Here is an 18,487-nt window from a genome sequence, read left to right as displayed (position 1 = left end):
TGCATGCGCAAGAACAGTTAGGCTGCCGGCAGTGACAAAAGGAGACCAAAAAGGTACAGTCCTGAGCCTTCGTGGTGGTATCGGAGATACAGCCGCTATATTTAAACGTAGAATACTTGTTTTGGTTAAGAGCTTATCAAAGTCAAAAACGAAAGCACACACTTAGAATAAAATATCGATAACAAAAGCAATAATAATATCGATAGCAAAATCGATAAAAACATCGATAACAAAATCGATGAAAATATCGATCTCAAAATCGATAGTAATATCGGTAGAAAATCTATAACAATATCGATAAAAATATCGATAACAATATCGATAACAAAATCAAAATATCGATAACAAAAGCGATAACAATATCGATAGCAAAATCGATAAAAATATCGATAAGAAAACTGATAAAAATATCGATAACAATATCGACAGCAAAATCGATAAAAGTATCGTCAACAAAACCGTTAAAAATATCGACTACAAAATCGATAAATATATCGATCATTATATCGATAAGTTCCGAAAATATCGATAGCGAAATTAGTAACAATATCTATAGCAAAATCGATCAAAATATCGATAACAAAAGCGATAATAATATCGATAGCAAAATTGTTAGCACAATCAATAAAAATATCGATAACAAAATCGATAAAAATATCGATGACAAAATCGATTAAAATATCGACAACAAAATCTATAAAAATATCGATAACAAAATCGATAGCAAAATCAATAAAAAAAATCGATAACAAAATCGACAGTTAATCGATAATAAAATCGATAACAAAGTCGATTGCAAAATCGATCCTCAAAAGTAACGCAACCCAAAATTTGGCATTTTTCAAATCATGCACTAAAAATGTACACAGAGCTTTTATTTACCTTTCAGCTGGAGAAAATGTCTGTTATAATTTGTTAAAAAAAACCTAAGGTAAAGTCTTCCTTGCTCATATCATTGGCACGTGCTAAGATATAGTTTTTCGCATTTTCTGACGAATGTATAATTTTGAAATGTATCACCTTTGAAGTAGTGGTGGCAAACTATCGATAGTGGACACCATCGATAGTTGATGATAGTCTTTTGGGTCACTATCGATTGTGCCGATAGTAATTTTTTCCGATAGTGCGCTGCCATCGATAATCTCGATAGTGCGCTGCCGCCGATAGTCTCGATAGTGTGGATGAATTTTTTTAATATGAATGCAGCAAAAAGACATGTAAAAATTACGTTTGAAGAAAATACGTGACACCGTTTATTATACTAAAATTTAATGGACTTTAAAATTTCACACCAAACATTTTTCTCAAAATTCTGATTCCAAAGTTAGGAATTTCGGTGAAACTGTGAGGAATTTTATTAATTGTTGCACAAAGTTTGAAATAGGGGTTTACATGGTTTTCATTAGACATTAAGCTGGGCTTTTATAAAAAATTAATTAGCTTCAAAGAAAAAAAGAGAAATATATTTCGCGACACTATAAAATGTTCATTAATTTACTTAAATTCTTGTTTATTTACTTATACAACTTTAACATTTTTACTTTTACGATTTATGTGCAGATTTTTTTGTACAAAAAGATTCATGACTTAAACTCTAGTTTTCTGTAAAATTTATTACATAAAATGAAACACATGCAATATAAACATATCTATAACACACGTGATCTTTGACATTGTGAGTTAGATATTTGTCCATATTTTGTTACACTATCCGCACGAGTATTATAAAAAATTTCACACAAACGCGTTTCAACATATGTATGGTACATAAAAATCATACATAGATATGGCAATTCCTCGATAGCATCGAACTTCAGATATGGCCGATAGTGATCGCCATTGATAGTTGCGATAGTGATGTCCCACCGATACTGATAGTGCCATCGATAGTTTGCCACCACTATTTTTTATTGGTCCGCCCATTGCATTTTTCGGGATTTTAATGGGTTTTGGCGCACCTATGAATTAAAGTTGCGATGAAAAAATGATTAATAATGTTTATTATTGGGATTCTCCTGCAGCTAAATAGAGTTTTTCGATAGAAAATATTGATTTTAGGAATTATATACCGTTTCTACGAAAAGTTGTTTTTCCCCATATAAATTACATGGAAAACTTTGGGCGCTTTGAACAACGTCTAAATATTTTTTGATTTCAAATTAAAAAATAGGGATATATATTTTTTTCGGTATAGAACAATCCTAGGGGGTGAGAGCATAAAAACAAAAACAAAATCAAGTTCAACTTTAATTAGACATTTAGAAAATTGAAATATGTATCCCGATATATGTATATATATGTGCCGGACGAAGGAGGTTATGGTTTGAAAATATTTGAAGAGGGTTGCCACCTGTTTACAAAGGTAAATTCAATGTATACAAAAGGTAAATGCATTACTATTATATAGTAGATATCAATGAAAATGGCTTTGGAAAAACTTTATTCCCAAACTACCCGTAGGAGGATTGCCACCAGTTTCATAAATTAAATTCAAATTAAATTAAAAGTTTGAAAAGGCTTTCATTTGAAAATATTTTGAACAGTGTTACCACCTGTTCACAAAGTTAAACTTATTGTATACAATAGGTTAAATGAGTTACTATAATATGGGTATCAATCAAAATGGCCTTATAAAATGCCTTTATTACTAAACTGCATGAAGGAGTGTTGCTACCCGTTTACAAAATCCAGATCAACTTAAATTAAGGTATTTAGAAAATTTAAATACATATCCCGATATGAATGTCAGACGAAAGAGGTTGTTCAAAATATTTTGAAAAGAGTTGTGTAAATCAGTTTAAGTGTATTAGTACAATATATTTCAAAATGGCATTGAAAGACCTTTATTTCTAAACTACTACCTGTTTAGAAAAATCAAGCTCAACCTAAATTAAGGCAATCATAAAATTGAAATATGTATCCCGATATGGGTGCCAGACGAAAGAGGTTGTGGTTTGGAAATATTTTGCAGAGGGTTGCCACCTGTTTACAAAGTTTAATTTAATTTATGCCATAGGTTTAATAAATTACCTCAATATAAATTGATTTGAGGAGATTTATTTCTAAACTACATGTAGGAGGGTTGCCACCTATTTTAAAATTTAAATTCAACCTGAATTACGTATTCTGCGTTTAAGTTTTAGTCAAGACGAAGGCACTGGACTGATCTGTTTTTTTTTTTTTGTTTAAATAAAGTACAACACAATCCTACGTACACGTGCTAATCACATATCTATAGAAATTATGAAACAAAATATGAACGTACTTGGTTTGTGTGAAGTAACTTGATCGAGTTAAAGTAATTTACGCTGTAATATGAAGAAAAATAAGTTTAAGACACAAAGTCAAAAGGCAAAGCAAATTACTTTTTTCCTCTTTGGAAACCAGATTTTCAAAAATTTTTATGCACCTGTAAAATCAAAAACCCATTTTCTCTTAACTATGAATGTATATATACATATGTATACCCTGCAATTTCTGTTTTTCTTTCTGTTTCCCATATTACCAGTTCGAGAAGGACGATGGCACGTATCACACGCAGTCAGAGCTTATCTTCAACGCGACACGTTTCGAGAATGACATGATATTTCGGTGTGACGCGGACAATGTCGTGCTGCAGATAAACCGAGAAAAACCATTCACGTCATCATTGACACTGGAAGTTTTATGTAAGTTTCATAACAGAAAAACCACAACACCAACACCAATATTTATGGTTTCATGCAACGTAAAATTAGTGTAACGAATTTCATGCGAAAATTTCTCCTTTGCAGATCCACCGGTAGTCAAAGTCAGTCCGCCGGAGATTACAGTAAATACCAGCGACACAGTGCTGCTCAACTGTGAATATGTCGCGAATCCGGCATCTCTGACGCAAGTTGTCTGGTAAGTTACGAGTACAAAATGTACTATCTTTTGAAATATGATAGCCAAAAAGTGAGTTGGAAGTATACATATAGAAAGAACTAAATTAACTTAATTGTATGCAACTTTTTCTATGGTGACCTAATGCTGTTTTATCTCACTGTTGCACTAAAAGAACAGTGCAAAAAATACTCTCAGAATGTTCAGATACCACTTATGTACAATCGCAATCAAAGTAAAAGTTAGCAATCGAGTGGTGCTCAGATAGGGACAATGACAGTCGGCAAATACTGCAAAGTGCATCCCAATTTAACTAAATTTCCAAATGTCAACAAAATTCTAATTAAAAACAAATACAAAACTAGACGATCGAAGGCATTGTGAAATCGCAGAGATAGTGGCGCAAACAAACCTAATGGCAAAATCGTAATGCAAAGAGGAGCCGAGAATGAATGTGCCGGGAATGAGTGAGCATCTATATGTGTATGCATGTACATATGTACATATGGATGTGTGCAAACAGTGGCAGGTTGACTGTGTGTATTTCTGTGCCAATCTAAAATGCGTAAATGCACTAATGCAGCCGCCAATAGAGAAGGCAAATATAGTTCGATACTATTTGCATCGAATCATCAAATAAGCACAGCAAAGCAGGCAACGTAAAATGAAACGCGATTTAACACATATCGACATACAAACATAGGCTTAGAGAAATATATTGACAGTCCAATGAAAACAGATACATTTTTAATGCATAATCATGCGCACACAATAATGTATATGTCGGATTTTATGATAATAAACATGCAATGCACTTTGGGGTCAATATGTTCAAATCGCAAACTCGCGTAAACATAATAAATGCAAGCTCACAAAGAAACTCGCCATGCATCACGTAAATCTTTCCTATCGCCTCCATATTTGCCCAAACTACATTAGGGTCTATTTACACATTTCAGTGCCTTGCCAGTTCAGAATCAGTTGGGTTGTTCACACTTGCCTGGTTAGCAGGTTATCTGGTAAAAAATTATTATTCTGTAGTGTATTTTATTGTTGTAAAGTGAATAAAAAATACGTCGGCAACGATAATTTTGCATATGTAAATGACGTTATTCTTTTGAAAGTTCTGTTTATATAGACAACAAGTACTATTTTGAAAAAAACAAAACCGCCTTAAATTTTCATACAAAATTTTAGAAAAACGCTAATTTCTTCATGATCCAATGATCGGATCTTCATATGCGGTATTTCACGCCAGGCGACGATATGTGTTAATTCCTGAAATTAAAAAAATAAAATAAAGGCTCTAACAGCCACGGAAAAAGGATTCTAGATTTACCACTGTACGGTATTAAAACGGCACTGATGGGTGAAAATAGACCTTTAGTCGCAATATTTGCTTGTTAGTAGAGCTCTTGTTAATCGACTAACCGATTAATCGGTTAATCGAATAGAAAAGGTTGTTTCAAAAAATAATCGAATGCCATTAATCGATTAACCGTTCACTTTCGACTAGCCGTTCATAATCGACTAGTTGTTTTCATTCGATTACTTGATAGGCTTTGAATATTTATAGTACCAAAAATGTTGTGGTACTGCATGAATTATGATGGAGCTGAATACGTGACTTATAGCAAAATATGCAAAATTCAAAGTGCATCCATCACCTTGATAAACTCATGGAATCCAGGGTTGCAACAAGAGAAATGGGTAACATATTTGTTACAATTAATCGTGCTATTGCACGAGAAATGGTCTCTTGGCGCTCGTTTGGAATAGTTTCGCCATCTCGTTTTTTCTTCTACGCTTGACATTTTTTGCCGGGCTTGTTTCGGCGCATTCACTATTGGCTACATCTGTGGTCCTGGGGAGGATAAACTATGGAAAATTACCACTAATTAGTTCGTTAACATAAACATACATTTCCAGGTCCTGCTCCTTGTTCCTCTTATGAGTGGCCTTCAAATGGGTTGCCAAAGACGATGTCGAATTATTATAGGCCATATTTTGTCCTCATATTGAACACTTGACTTCTTTTCCACCTTCGGAATTAGAAAAGAAGTTCCACACCCACCTACGCTTACGTAAACTCATTTTCGATAAAGCACATTTTTTGTTTTGAAAAGATAAAAAATTTGTATTTAAGCAACTTTCACTATTCGAATAATGACAGTTAATCAATTGCACGACTAGTCGAAGTTGATGAAATGATCGAATACTTGCTATTCGATTTTCAGTCAATGCAAAAGTTGCTACTCGACTATTCGAATAATCGGTTAACCAGATAATCGACTGTTAACAAGAGCTCTACTTGTTAGTAGAAGTCGGCATTACTAACTGTAAGCCACACGAAATATGGCAGAAGCAATTTATCTCGTGCTGCCTCAGTACTAATATCAACGCGAACTAATATGAACTATGTATTAGCGTGTCTCGAAAATCCTTTTTTTACAAGCTTTTATTTAACTTGGTCATCCCGCGGAAGTCGCGGAAATTTCCTATCGATTTTAAACTAACTTCCCGACAAGTTAGAGACTTGAAATTTTCAGCATAGTTCCAATCACGATGACAATGCAATTTAAAACATAAATGAATTCCCTATATGATCCAGGGGTCTAGATTCAAAGGCGGTCAAAAAATAATAAGATTTATGGCTAACAGAGCGTAATCTGCCAAAGAACGTAAAACCACTATAAAATTGTTAAAGCTACTACCGCCTGCAAAGCAAAGCTATTTGTGGCAAATTCTAGATATCAACCTAGTCTAGATATGAACTTCGTGGTAGGCATCATATCAAGAAGATACAATTAAAAGACTCCAGATGTCGCCCCGCCAGAAGAAGTTAAATATTGCGGCTAAATATATGCACCTTTTATATACGCTACAGCGGGAATGGACGACACGCCATTTCTTTAAATGAAATTAACTGCTGCTATACTGTTTATACAAAACGTAAGCAAACAACATTTTGCTTGCATAGTCTTCTGTTCTCTTTCATTGCAAGTTGAATTAGTTTAATATCTTCTGCAAAATTTTGTGCATAAAATAAAATAACACCTTTTAATATGCAACGCATTTATAAATGGACTAAAAATTAGAAAATAAAATAATGTAATAAAACATTTTTTAAAAACAAGCTTTTATTTAACATGTACATGTACATTTCAAAAAGCTTGTCGGCGAATTCAGCGTACATGCATAATTGGTTAGGTATGTATGTATCAGACATCTGCAGCGGGTGCATGATTTTCGTGTATACTCGATCATCTAACAAAACCCGTTTTGCATCGTTCTCTGTATACGAGCAGAAGTATTGTTCGTTATCGACTGAGCTCAAGACGAACATGTTGGCCACAACACCCGATTGCTTTTCATACATACTTGATTGGGTTCGGGTGCTTTGCAGCTCAATATACCCGGGTGTTCGAGTTTCCACCCGAGTGTGCACAAAATTTTCTTGATTGGCTTATGACGTTTTTGTTTCTACAAAAAATGTTGCCTTCTCATCGCGGTGTTCTTAGTTTTTGTGCGTAGAGGGTAAAGAGAAGGTTGAATTTTTCGGTAGCACAAGCACAAAGCAACAACATTTTCGTATGCTTTGTGGGAACATATTGGCGCCAGTTACCTTCAGCGTAAATTTCTTTGTTGTCCTGCATTTTATCGCAATGTTCGGGTGTCCGTTTCATTGTTACACAAATTTTCGGGTTAGCTGCGGGTGTCCGAGTGTGGTGTTCGCTTGTGCTCAATTTATAGCGAGGGTGATCGAACAGACTCGTTCGTAACCAAAGCAGCTGTCGGGTATGCATCTCGATCGAACACATAGTAGCCGAGTGTGGCGTTCGCTTGTGCTTGATTTTTAGTGAGTGTGATCAAAGAGGCTCGATCATACTCAAAGCTGTTCTCTGGTATGTATACAGATATTTAAATGCCGGTTTGCTATTCGCGCGACAAACTTTTTTAAAAACGAAGTAAATTAGTACAAATTGTTAGTAATTTTCATTACAGTTTGAATAACTCCTTTCACTAAATGGCTTTTAGTAACTTTAACGAGACCTTAACTTATTTAATTTTATTAATTTTAGTGCAGTTTTGACAAAATTTTCTTGCTAAAAAATCTTTTGTTACACTACTTTATTTTATTCCTTTGATTGTACATGTTAAATAAAAGCTTGTTTTTAAAAAATATTTTTTTGCATAATTTTATTTAGAATTTTGATTCGTAATAGGAAAAATATGGTTCATTATGCTCTAATATCAACCTGTGTGAAAGATGACAATTTTTGGTCAATAGCTTAGGCTCGCCGTTAGTTGGAGTTGGACTGATGAGGGTTATTTCTTTGAAGCGCGGCCAAAGGCCGCTTCGCAGTAAGGAGTTCTGCTCAAAAATACTATGGCGCCTACACAAGAATGATGTATTCTCTCAATCGTGGCGCCTACATATACATAATAAGATTGCGTACAGTATTTTCACTGCAAATATATGATCACCGTAATTATATAGCTTGAATTGCCTAATGAGAGAAAAGTATACATCAAGTGTCAATTACATTTTATGTTAATTTGTATTTTATTTTTATACCCAAGCGCACTTGTGCACAAGGGTATATTAACTTTGTTCACATAACGGTTGTTTGTAACAGCCAAAACGAATCGAGGTAGATATAGAGAAATGTATACATAAATGATCAGAATGGAAAAAAGAAATCGAAACCCGCTATGAATACTTCTTTTCAGCGTAGGATGGACGGTGTTGAAAATGGGCAAAATCGGACAATAACCACGCCTATCTCCCGTTTATCATTTGTATTAAAGTAATTTCTTTTATAAAAAAAAAACTCGCTTTAAACGAAGAAAAACGATGGATAAATACAAAAGTTGTGTTGTGAATGGTCAAATGAAAATGTCCAATGATTTTTTGTATGAAATATGTATGGACAGGAAGTAATGTCACTCATACGCCATGCACGACTATGTACGATCAAGTTTGATTTTTTTATATCCGAGCGCACTTGTGCACAAGAGTATATTAATTTTGTTCACATAACGGTTGTTTGTAACAGCCAAAACGAATCGAGATAGATATAGACAAATGTATACATAAATACTCAGAATGAATAGAGAAGTCGATTAAGCCATGTCTGTCTGTCCGTCCGTCTGTCCGTATGTCCGTCCGTCGAGCAAAAATTGAGATATCTCAACGAAACGTAGGTTTTCATTAACCCAAGGTAGGTTGGTATTGAAAATGCGAAAACTGCGATATTTTAGTAACTACTGAAGATTATACACTCAAAATTGACATTTACAATAAATTTTAGACGAAAAATAAGAATATTATAAATTTTTGAAAAATGGGCGTCGTCACGCCCACTTATGGTTACATGTGTATATCTTGGTAACCGCTGCAGCAATTTCTTCCAAACTTGGCACAGTTGTTGGCCTTGGCACAGTATGCCAAATGGCCGAAAATTTTTAAAACCGGACAATAACTACGCCCACATCCCATATAACGGTAATTTAGAGAAATATACAATCTTCGATAAATCACTAAATATTAAAGCTAATTTATTAGAAATTGATACTTGCAACAATTGTTTACCAAGAAATACGGTTATGATAAAATTTTGGAAAATGGGCGTGGCACCGCCCACTTATGATTATACATATGTTCTACCAATATGTGCCAAACTCGGTATGGTTGAAACGTCGAAAACTATTGAAACCGGACTTAAATTACGGCCGCTTTTCATATAACGGTAAATTTCATAAATGCTTGAAACTTCAATATTTCGAAATTTAGGGACGCTAATTTACTCGAAATTGTTACACCCCGGCTTACCATGTAGCGGTAGCTTTCATTAAGGTGAAAAACATTTATTTAATACTTGCGTTGGGTATTTAATGTTCGGCTCCGCCCGAACTTAAACTTACTTACTTGTGTTAGCTAAGAAAGTTATAAAGACCAAATTAGAAGATGTAGCCATGTGTATATTCGTTCTTATCATATAATTTCTTCAAAACCAAATACTGCAAATTTTCCATGATACAATTTTAAAAGGACATTTTCAATACATATTTTTTCTTATGTACCAAATCTTAATCTTTGTTAACTCTGAAGAATTTTCCCTTTTATTTGATACCCATATTGTTATTCTACATTGCACTGAATGTTTTAAAAACTTTTTTGAATTAATCGTAAATTTCAAATTTCAAAGAGAGAAAAACTTAAAACGCAGTTTTACTATTTTTGCACCTAGAATGATTTTTTAGTGTGCAATATTGATATATTGGTATTTTTGTAATGTAGTAAGTGAAATTTTAACTAATGAATGAATTTTCCATTTAATTTAAGTCCAGTAAATAGGGTGACTACTACAAAAATTTGAACTTTGCTTCATTATTCTTTTTGATACAGGGTTGAAATGGCTACAAAACAACATTGATTTTTGGCAATTTTTTTTCTTGACTGTGTTGGCATTTGCCTCCATATAAATAAATTGTCGACTACACATACATATGTATTTCGTATGGAAGAAAATGAGTGACACACCGTCATCAATATAAAATTGCCATAAATTAATGGTGTTTTATAGGAAATTTTTTTATCATTACATGCCTACTGGATGCCAACAATACTCCAGACTTGAAATAAGTTTACTTTACCGGCCCGGGCATATTGTCCTCCATTATGACATAAGGCTAACTAATACATGTAGTTTTTAAAGAATATTTGCATTCGTCGAATAAAATTTCAATGTGAAAACGGTGAAAGTAGATTTAAACCTTTATTTTCTATACATTTCTTATGTGATTAATTACCCAAGAATTTATATAAATGTAATCTACTTAAACAAAAGTTTCACGAAACTTGATATGTACAAATCCTCAAAAGCTAAGACATAATTAGTTCATTTTCAAATTAGAAAAATGACAATGAAGCATCATTTAGTGGCGCTTAAATTTAAATTAGGGTACCAAAAACGTGCTGAATGAGAATATTTCTGCTATGCGTATGTGACTGTCACACGTAGCACCGTCCGTGACCAACAAACGGCACACATGCTGCAATTCATTTAAGCTAGATTTATGCAAACGCTCACATACTTGCACGCACGTATATCGGTGAGTAGGTTTCAAAATGTTTTACTTGCACATATTTACATGCATACATACCCTGCAGTGAAAGCCCAAACCAGTTAGAAAAAATACTAGTTTATAAACTAGTATGTGCCTACCAGTTCGACATTTTCGAAGAACTTAAGCGTTCAGCGACATCTGCCTTTGAATTACCAAAGCCTAAAATAAAACGCAATTAATTGCTTTTCTTACAAATGTCGGCTGTGGCGTCACGTGAAGACTACTGGTTCTGATTCTGGGATCGCAGGTTCGAGGCCGCTTGGAGGTGGTTAAGATTTTTAAAGTTAGATAATTATTTCAATTTAAATATAAATAACAAACTTAAAAATCTAGTTGCATTACAAAAAAAATAAACAAATATATGGGAAAAAATACTTGTGCCATAAAAAAAATAGATAAAAAAAAAATATTTTTTTTTTAATTACATTTAAGAATAACAAAAAAACCCTAAATAAAAAATATAAATAAAAGAAATATTATAAAAAAAAAAGTTAAATAAAAAAATTTTCCCTGCGCCAGGGCTTGAACCTGGTACCTCAGGCATATCACGCGAGTGCTTTGCTCTGTCGGCCATTGCGACTGTTGGACCGCCGCGAGCAAAAAGGCATACTAATACTTTTCATAGGGGATGAATGGGCAGACTATCTCATCTACTGGTATGATGCTACTAGTATTTCTACTAGTAGATGCTGATGCATAGCCTGACAATTGACATCTCGTAGGACATCGTAATGTTAAAAATACCAGTCGCTAACATTGAAAAAGGATAGAACGTGAACTAGTTGGGCTGAAAAGCAAACTGGTAGAATTCTAGTTCACAACTAGTAGCTTTCCCTGCAGGGTAGATATGTGGCATTTGGCAAAACATTAACAGGCCAGAGTAGGCGAATAAATAGTAAGATATTCAAATAGTCGGGAGTGAAGGGACAAGAAGCTGTAGCAATGCACTTGAAAACTTGAAAACAAATATAGTGCATACGAATGCATGCTTTCTGCAGTAGATGGGTCATATGTATGTATGCCCTTCTAACTTGCTTCCGTAGTTCCAGCTGTCAACTTGAGTACGTTTCTTCATTTCGGTATTTTCCCTATTTCAAGCGCCAATTCATAAGTCAAGTCTTTCGGCGCATCCTTCCTGCTGTTGGCCTGTCACAGCTGCAGCACGATGGGAAGGGGCAGAGGGGCAGAGTGCAGTGTAGCATGTTAGAACATCGAATATAACTGAACAAAAAATATGCATTGCGAATCAGTGGCAGCAACCGACTCTTCAACTTCATAGCGATTGCCTGTCCCAGCTAGATTTGTCTGGTTGCTGGTGGCACTGTATAAAGTATATTTGTTTGTGTTTTTGGCTTAGTTTTGCAGCGTTTTGTACACTGACGTGGTTGCAGTTGCAAGATTGCACTACATAGTTGGCGCGCTGATGTTTTGCTTGTTTAGTTGACAGTTCGGCTAACTGGTAAGTGTGGCATGCAACTTCAGCTTGCAACAAGCCACTTTCGCAGGCGCTCGAGTGCAACTGTGTGATTGCACGTCTGTTGTGAAGCTCTGTTTTATGCACACATCAACACACATTCATACCTAGTAGATATGTATGTATCTACATATATACACCCTGCAGAAAAAATATCAATTGATAAAAAATAACCCACTTATAGTTATGTAGCCTTTTCTATAAAATATATAACTTGTAGTTAGCTACAAAAAGCTAACTTGAAACTAGTTGACAAGTAATGCAGGAGTAATACAGGAGCTTTTTTTCTTTAAACGCTTTTCTATTTAAATGTCCTGCACTTCGCAAATACTTTTTCGAATTGAGGACAAATAAAAGGAACATCAAAATTTCATATTATCAGTTGTCTGACGAAGTTCGAATATGGGACCACCCTCAGCAGAAAATGTAAACAAATATGAAATGTAATAAAATAAATAAATAAAAATTAAAAAAACCAAAAAAAAATAAATTTGAATTTCCTATTGATATTTAATGTCCAAAATTAGTTAGTTACAAGTTAGTTACATCAAATGCAAAAGGTAACACCCTATGACTACATCTAGTGCAGAGGTAACCACCCGTCAAAGAAAATATCCAGATAATAGTGACTTTTAGCTCCATCATTAAAGTTAGCTTATAGTTAGATACATTTCCTGCAGGGCAACGACTGTGGTGTAAAGTGTGCGTGCACATGCGATGTCGGTGTGTTGCATAAATTGAAATTGCCACAAAAGCGCAAATTCTGTATTCAAAAAGCATAAAATGCAGCAACAACAATACAAGCATATAGCATTATTGCGAATAACCGAGCAGTGTTGCATTTACAATTGCGTTGCCTCCCAGCTGCTAGCTGCAGTAGTATGTAGTTGTGGCATTGTTGCACAAATCTTGCTGCAATAAAACAAACAGATTCTGTAGTTGCCACTTGGATTACTGCAATTTTGCTGTAAGTTTATATATATATGTATGTACACATAAGCCTGTGTGAAGACGCATGTGTTACTGGCGTAGTTGGTGTGACGTAGTGCCAGTGCTCCTTAAAATACACATGGAAACTTACAATGAATGCTTCAGTCTAGCTCCTCACAAGCAGGTTCTTTATGCTGACGTTGCAATGTACAACAAAATGTGGCACAAATATGTCACATGCATTCTATCAACATTACTTAAGTTGCAATTCAACCACTCCTGCATCCTCCTCAAATGCTTGGCTATATTTTTGGACACACATCACCTTCGTACTTCTCTGTGTTTGGCCTAACAACGCTCAATAGGTACTAATTTCGAAATGGCCGGGATGGACGGTATCGGGAAGTTAAAAAAAAGGTTCGGGCGGGACAGTACCAAAAATTCTTTCCCGACATTCCCGATTAAATTCAATATGATGAAGATATGCACATACGTAGAATAGATGAGAAAACGATATATATGTCTATATTTAATTGCAGTGTCACAGGAGATCGTTTCAAAATATTTCAAACTTATTTCCTTATAAACTGTTTTAACAGCCATTTAATATAAAATATTGCTTCCAGCAGACTCTTCTACGAGTAAAACTATCAACCAATTTCTCTAACGAAAAACGTATATCTATTTAAAGTTACTTACCATACTTGGTTATATTTTTCAATTTGTTCGCATGCGAGGCACAAGAGAAGTGAACGCTCACCGTATACATTGTATGTCAATCGGAACTTGTTTCAGGATGCCTTAAGATGTATATCAAAAAAATAGATCAAGAGTTGACGTGTGAGTCAAAGAAACCAATTTTTACCATATGGGTCAGTAAAAGTTAATTTGTAATTTCATTTCTTTTAACAACAATTTAAAATTAGGATTTAATGAAACACAACTGATTTTAAATTGTTGACCTCAACTAGTTTGCAGTTTTTTAAAAGATTTTTATCCAGTGTTAAAGAGTAACTGGAAAAAATCTTTTCAGCTATATTTCTGTCTCTTTTAAATGAGTGGCAGCACTGCAAATTTACAATTTGGTTACGAGTCTAGTACAAACTTAATATACATATGTACCTAAAAGGACGGTTGTAGAACAAAACTAGATAAAAACATGATTGTATGTATTTTGGATTACATCTTCCTTTAACAGATTTTGTACCATATACCATATACATATGTACATATGTATGAATTTAAGTGGAAAAAACTGAAATAAAATATCGTCATTTTGGGAGAAAAATCGTCATAGCGTCATTGGGCTAAAATAACATCAAAATGACCACGAAATCCTCAATTCGGCAAGCTTGTGAGTACTCAGCCGAAGGTTTAAAGTGAGATTATATTATCGTTCACAACCTAGCCGACATTTCATAAAAGGTGAGTCTTTAAGAATTATTTTGTTTAGCAAAATGTGTGTCTGCTAATGATATTTTAGTAAAGAGGCGGCAAATGAATTGTTAGTGGTATTTTGTAAAGTCCCTGTGGGGAAAATCTGAACTAGTGCGCTTCTAGTACATTTAGACCCAGCACTGGTTCGCGAGAAATCTATTTTTCATGGAAACAACTGGCGAATTGAACATGGCGATGTCCTAGGAAGTGTTAATTGCCCCCTAATTGTTCTAAATTCGTCACCTTAGATATCGATTTCTAATAAAAAAGTGAAATAAAATAGGTTTTTAAAAGTACCACATTTCTCCGATTTTCAACTGGTGAGGATCTAGTTACTATAGGACTGGTTCTTTTTTGGCGATAAAGATCTAGTACGGATTCAATAGTTCACGGTTTCCCTGCAGGGGTACTAATAAAAAACTCAATGCATTATTTTCATATAAAAATAAAAACTTCTTGCTTTTTATTTGGCGGGACCAAAATCGGAATAAGACAGGGAAACACGTTCATATAAGATCCGAGAAAAGATCGAAAGTTCTCCACTGACGATTCGAGAACGAAACTTTGCCTGCCACAAACATAGCGACGCGTTGTTTTAAAATATCTGTTTACGGATTCGTTTGTGGAAATCTAGTCGGCACCCCTACATTCCCAAGCAGACTTTATTCGCTAGTCGCTTTAGGTCACGCACTCAATTACAGTTGCCAGATTGTGGAAAGAGCACATGTTTAGCACAATCGCCCATTGAAAACTTAGTTTTTGCATGCGGTGGCAGTTTGCTGATTCGAAAGATTTATATATAATTAATTAATTGCAGATTTTACCATATGTTTTGTTATTACTGCATATCTTTAATCCGATTTTTTGTCATGCATAAGGATATAACAGTGGTCATAAGCAATAATCGCCTAACCGCTTTTACCTTTTTTTCTAAACAAAAAATTAAAGAAATATGCGATTCAAAATAGGTGGCAATGGATATTTAAAATGCCTTCCATTTGATACCCATGTTATGATGTTTTAATCAATTTGTAACTAATTTCGAACAGGTGGCAACCTTATGTCTTCTCTCGTAGATAATGCCTATTCAGATAACCTTAAAATCTAAAACATTATCTGTGTATTTCGTCAAAATCGTTAGAGTCGTTTCCGAGAACCCTATGGATATATATATATATATATATTCAAGAATTGCTCGTTTAATGTAATAAGATTTGATCCAAATTTGTGCAATTTAGTATGTGAAGTAGAATTTTGGTACAAAATAATATTATTATGAAATTTTTGGAAAAGTGGCGTAACCTCGCCCACTTATGATGAAATACTCTATCTTAGTAGCTGCTTCACCAATCCTTACCAAACTCGGTACGAGCCTTGCTTAGGATTCGGCTAAGAAATTTGCTGAAAATCATTGAAATCGGGTAATAGCCACGCCCATCTCCCATATAACGGTAATTTACCGAAACACAAAAACTGCGATAAATCAGTAACTACAGAAGCTAACTGCCTCAAAATCGATTATTGCAATGACCATTGAGCAAAAACTTAGACTATTATAAATATTTGGATTTTGTGCGTGGCGCCGCCCACTTCTGACCACAAATGTGCATCTCGGTAACCGATTTATCAATTTTTAACCAAACTTGGTGTGTTTAATAACCTTGCTACGAAAAAGCAATTCGTTGAAAATTATTCAAATCGGACTTAAATTGCACCGGTTTCCTGTATAACGGTAATTTTTGGATATACAATAACTACTATGTTTCAATAACTGAGGTCTTAACAATAAAAATGACTACTATAGACTTTTAGGTAGTTTAAAGAAAGTTGGAACGACAATAGTTGATACCTGCGCCGGGTATATACAATTTGGTTTCGCCCGAACTTATACTTCTTACTTTACTTGTTTAATTTGAAAATATATTCGGTACAAGCACATCATTTTAGGTACATCTGCAACGTAACCAAATAACTTTTTCTGAAACCGTATCTTAGTTTCAGATAAAAAGTGAATTGATTGACCTTTTTTAAACTATCGGTTTGTCTCGAATTGCTCGAAGATATTTCTCCCAACGTAATTTTTATAGCACTGCTGCGAGCGAGCTGTTCTACTGTCCATTCTTACTCGAAGGTATCGTTATACAATACAGCTTAACGCTACCGCGCTTCTGAAATCTAGGTGCTATTCATATTTAATTCCTGTAAGAGGATTTTTCAGGGCAGAAATACATTCCTAGGTTTACATTGCATACCGAGGGACGACCGCTGTTAGAAAAATCGATGATTTTGGTCGGACCAAGAACCGAACCTGGGTGCTACCGAGTTATATTACAAGTCTCTAAATCTTTCCTAAGTAGGCCACAATAATAATACAAGGCTAAAACTTAATCTTAAATTAACTTTGAAAATCCTTCGTAAGACACCCTTGTTACTATTGTAGTAAATGTAGCGAATTTTTTAAACTTGAAAGCCTGTTTTGAGCCACTGTTTTCACAAATTCTTGTTTTACAGTTTTAAAATACGAGTACCTACGCTAGTCTTTCCGTTCAGAGCGTATCTTTGGTTTCGTTCAACTATTTGTTCTCCAAGTTGTCACCGGCGTTTCCACTATTGTTTTGAAGGGCCGTCTCCGCTAACTATTTACTCATACAATTTTATTTCGCTATCGCCTTAACAAACTAACATGCCACTAGGCTTTTCAGGCCTTTATTATTGGTAGGAGGTAAGGTGCCAGATCTTAGATCAGTGAGCAGTTTAAACGCCACCGAAATCTACATTTCTGACAGTCACATATGCGCGATATCTTCACAAGCATTCGCTGACCCCGAAGTAAGTATGCTTGTGCGCCCTGGCATATGCCACGCGTATGCTGTGTGTTTTTTGTGCTTGTGGGTCACCACTCAGTGAGCGAGTGAATTTAAGTGCGCGGAGCGACACTTGTGTTGCCACCTCCTGCGCGTTTGTCTTCTACTTCGTCTACCTAGATATATATTTATGAATGCGGCTGACACGTTCCTCAAGTGGCGCACGTTTTCAATGGAAATTTTTTTTTACCGCAAATGACACAATTTCAAAAAGATCTCTTTCGCTCACTGACTCCGCATGCTCATGTTGCAAGTGCTCTTGACACACTGCTTATTTGATTAAACCGCGTAGATTGTCTACCAAAAATACTCGTAAATGAAAAGATTCGCGGCAAGCATGTGAACGCATAAATTCGATACCAACAGCCACAATATGTAATTATCGCTTTATTACTACAATCAAGAGAAATTTATGCGAGCCACATTCCGTGCTCTTTTTAACCCATCTGCGCACTAGTGAAAGGAATTGTGAACATTTTTAAAGCAGAAATTTCAAGGTATAAAAGATGCCACGATGGGAAATGACGAAAGTCAAAATTGTATAAATCATCCTTGAACCTAAAAGAATGTGTTATCCAAATTGCTTCTTTGCGTCAGGCAACCAAAAAACAGAGATTTTCGTTTTCTTCTTCGCCGACCGCCAGCAAACAGGATGCCCGCATATTCATGTCGGACATGGAGGTTACTTTTCGGGATATCGTCGCACTATATTGCCATTTTCAACAGTGCTTTGGCTCCGGGCTATGCGTGTAGATAGTGGTATGTCCAAGGCAAAATCATATTT

General features: G+C 34.9%; 1 protein-coding gene across 1 annotated transcript in view; it reads left to right on the top strand.

The window, feature by feature from the left end:
- The window catches only part of LOC118738771, a gene marked incomplete in the record, with an annotated part of 347,848 nt that overhangs the window by 197,441 nt on the left and 131,920 nt on the right, over positions 1-18,487 (top strand). The window contains 2 exon segments of the mRNA XM_036469734.1: positions 3,509-3,668; positions 3,774-3,885. Coding sequence (XP_036325627.1) covers positions 3,509-3,668; positions 3,774-3,885 — 272 coding nt within the window.

The sequence above is a fragment of the Rhagoletis pomonella genome, unplaced genomic scaffold, assembly GCF_013731165.1.
Source record: "Rhagoletis pomonella isolate Grant_MI unplaced genomic scaffold, Rhpom_1.0 Rhpom_scaffold_00005, whole genome shotgun sequence".
Classification (NCBI taxonomy): domain Eukaryota; kingdom Metazoa; phylum Arthropoda; class Insecta; order Diptera; family Tephritidae; genus Rhagoletis; species Rhagoletis pomonella.
The sequence above is the reverse complement of the archived record's forward strand: the minus strand, read 5'-3'. Positions and strand labels throughout refer to the sequence as shown.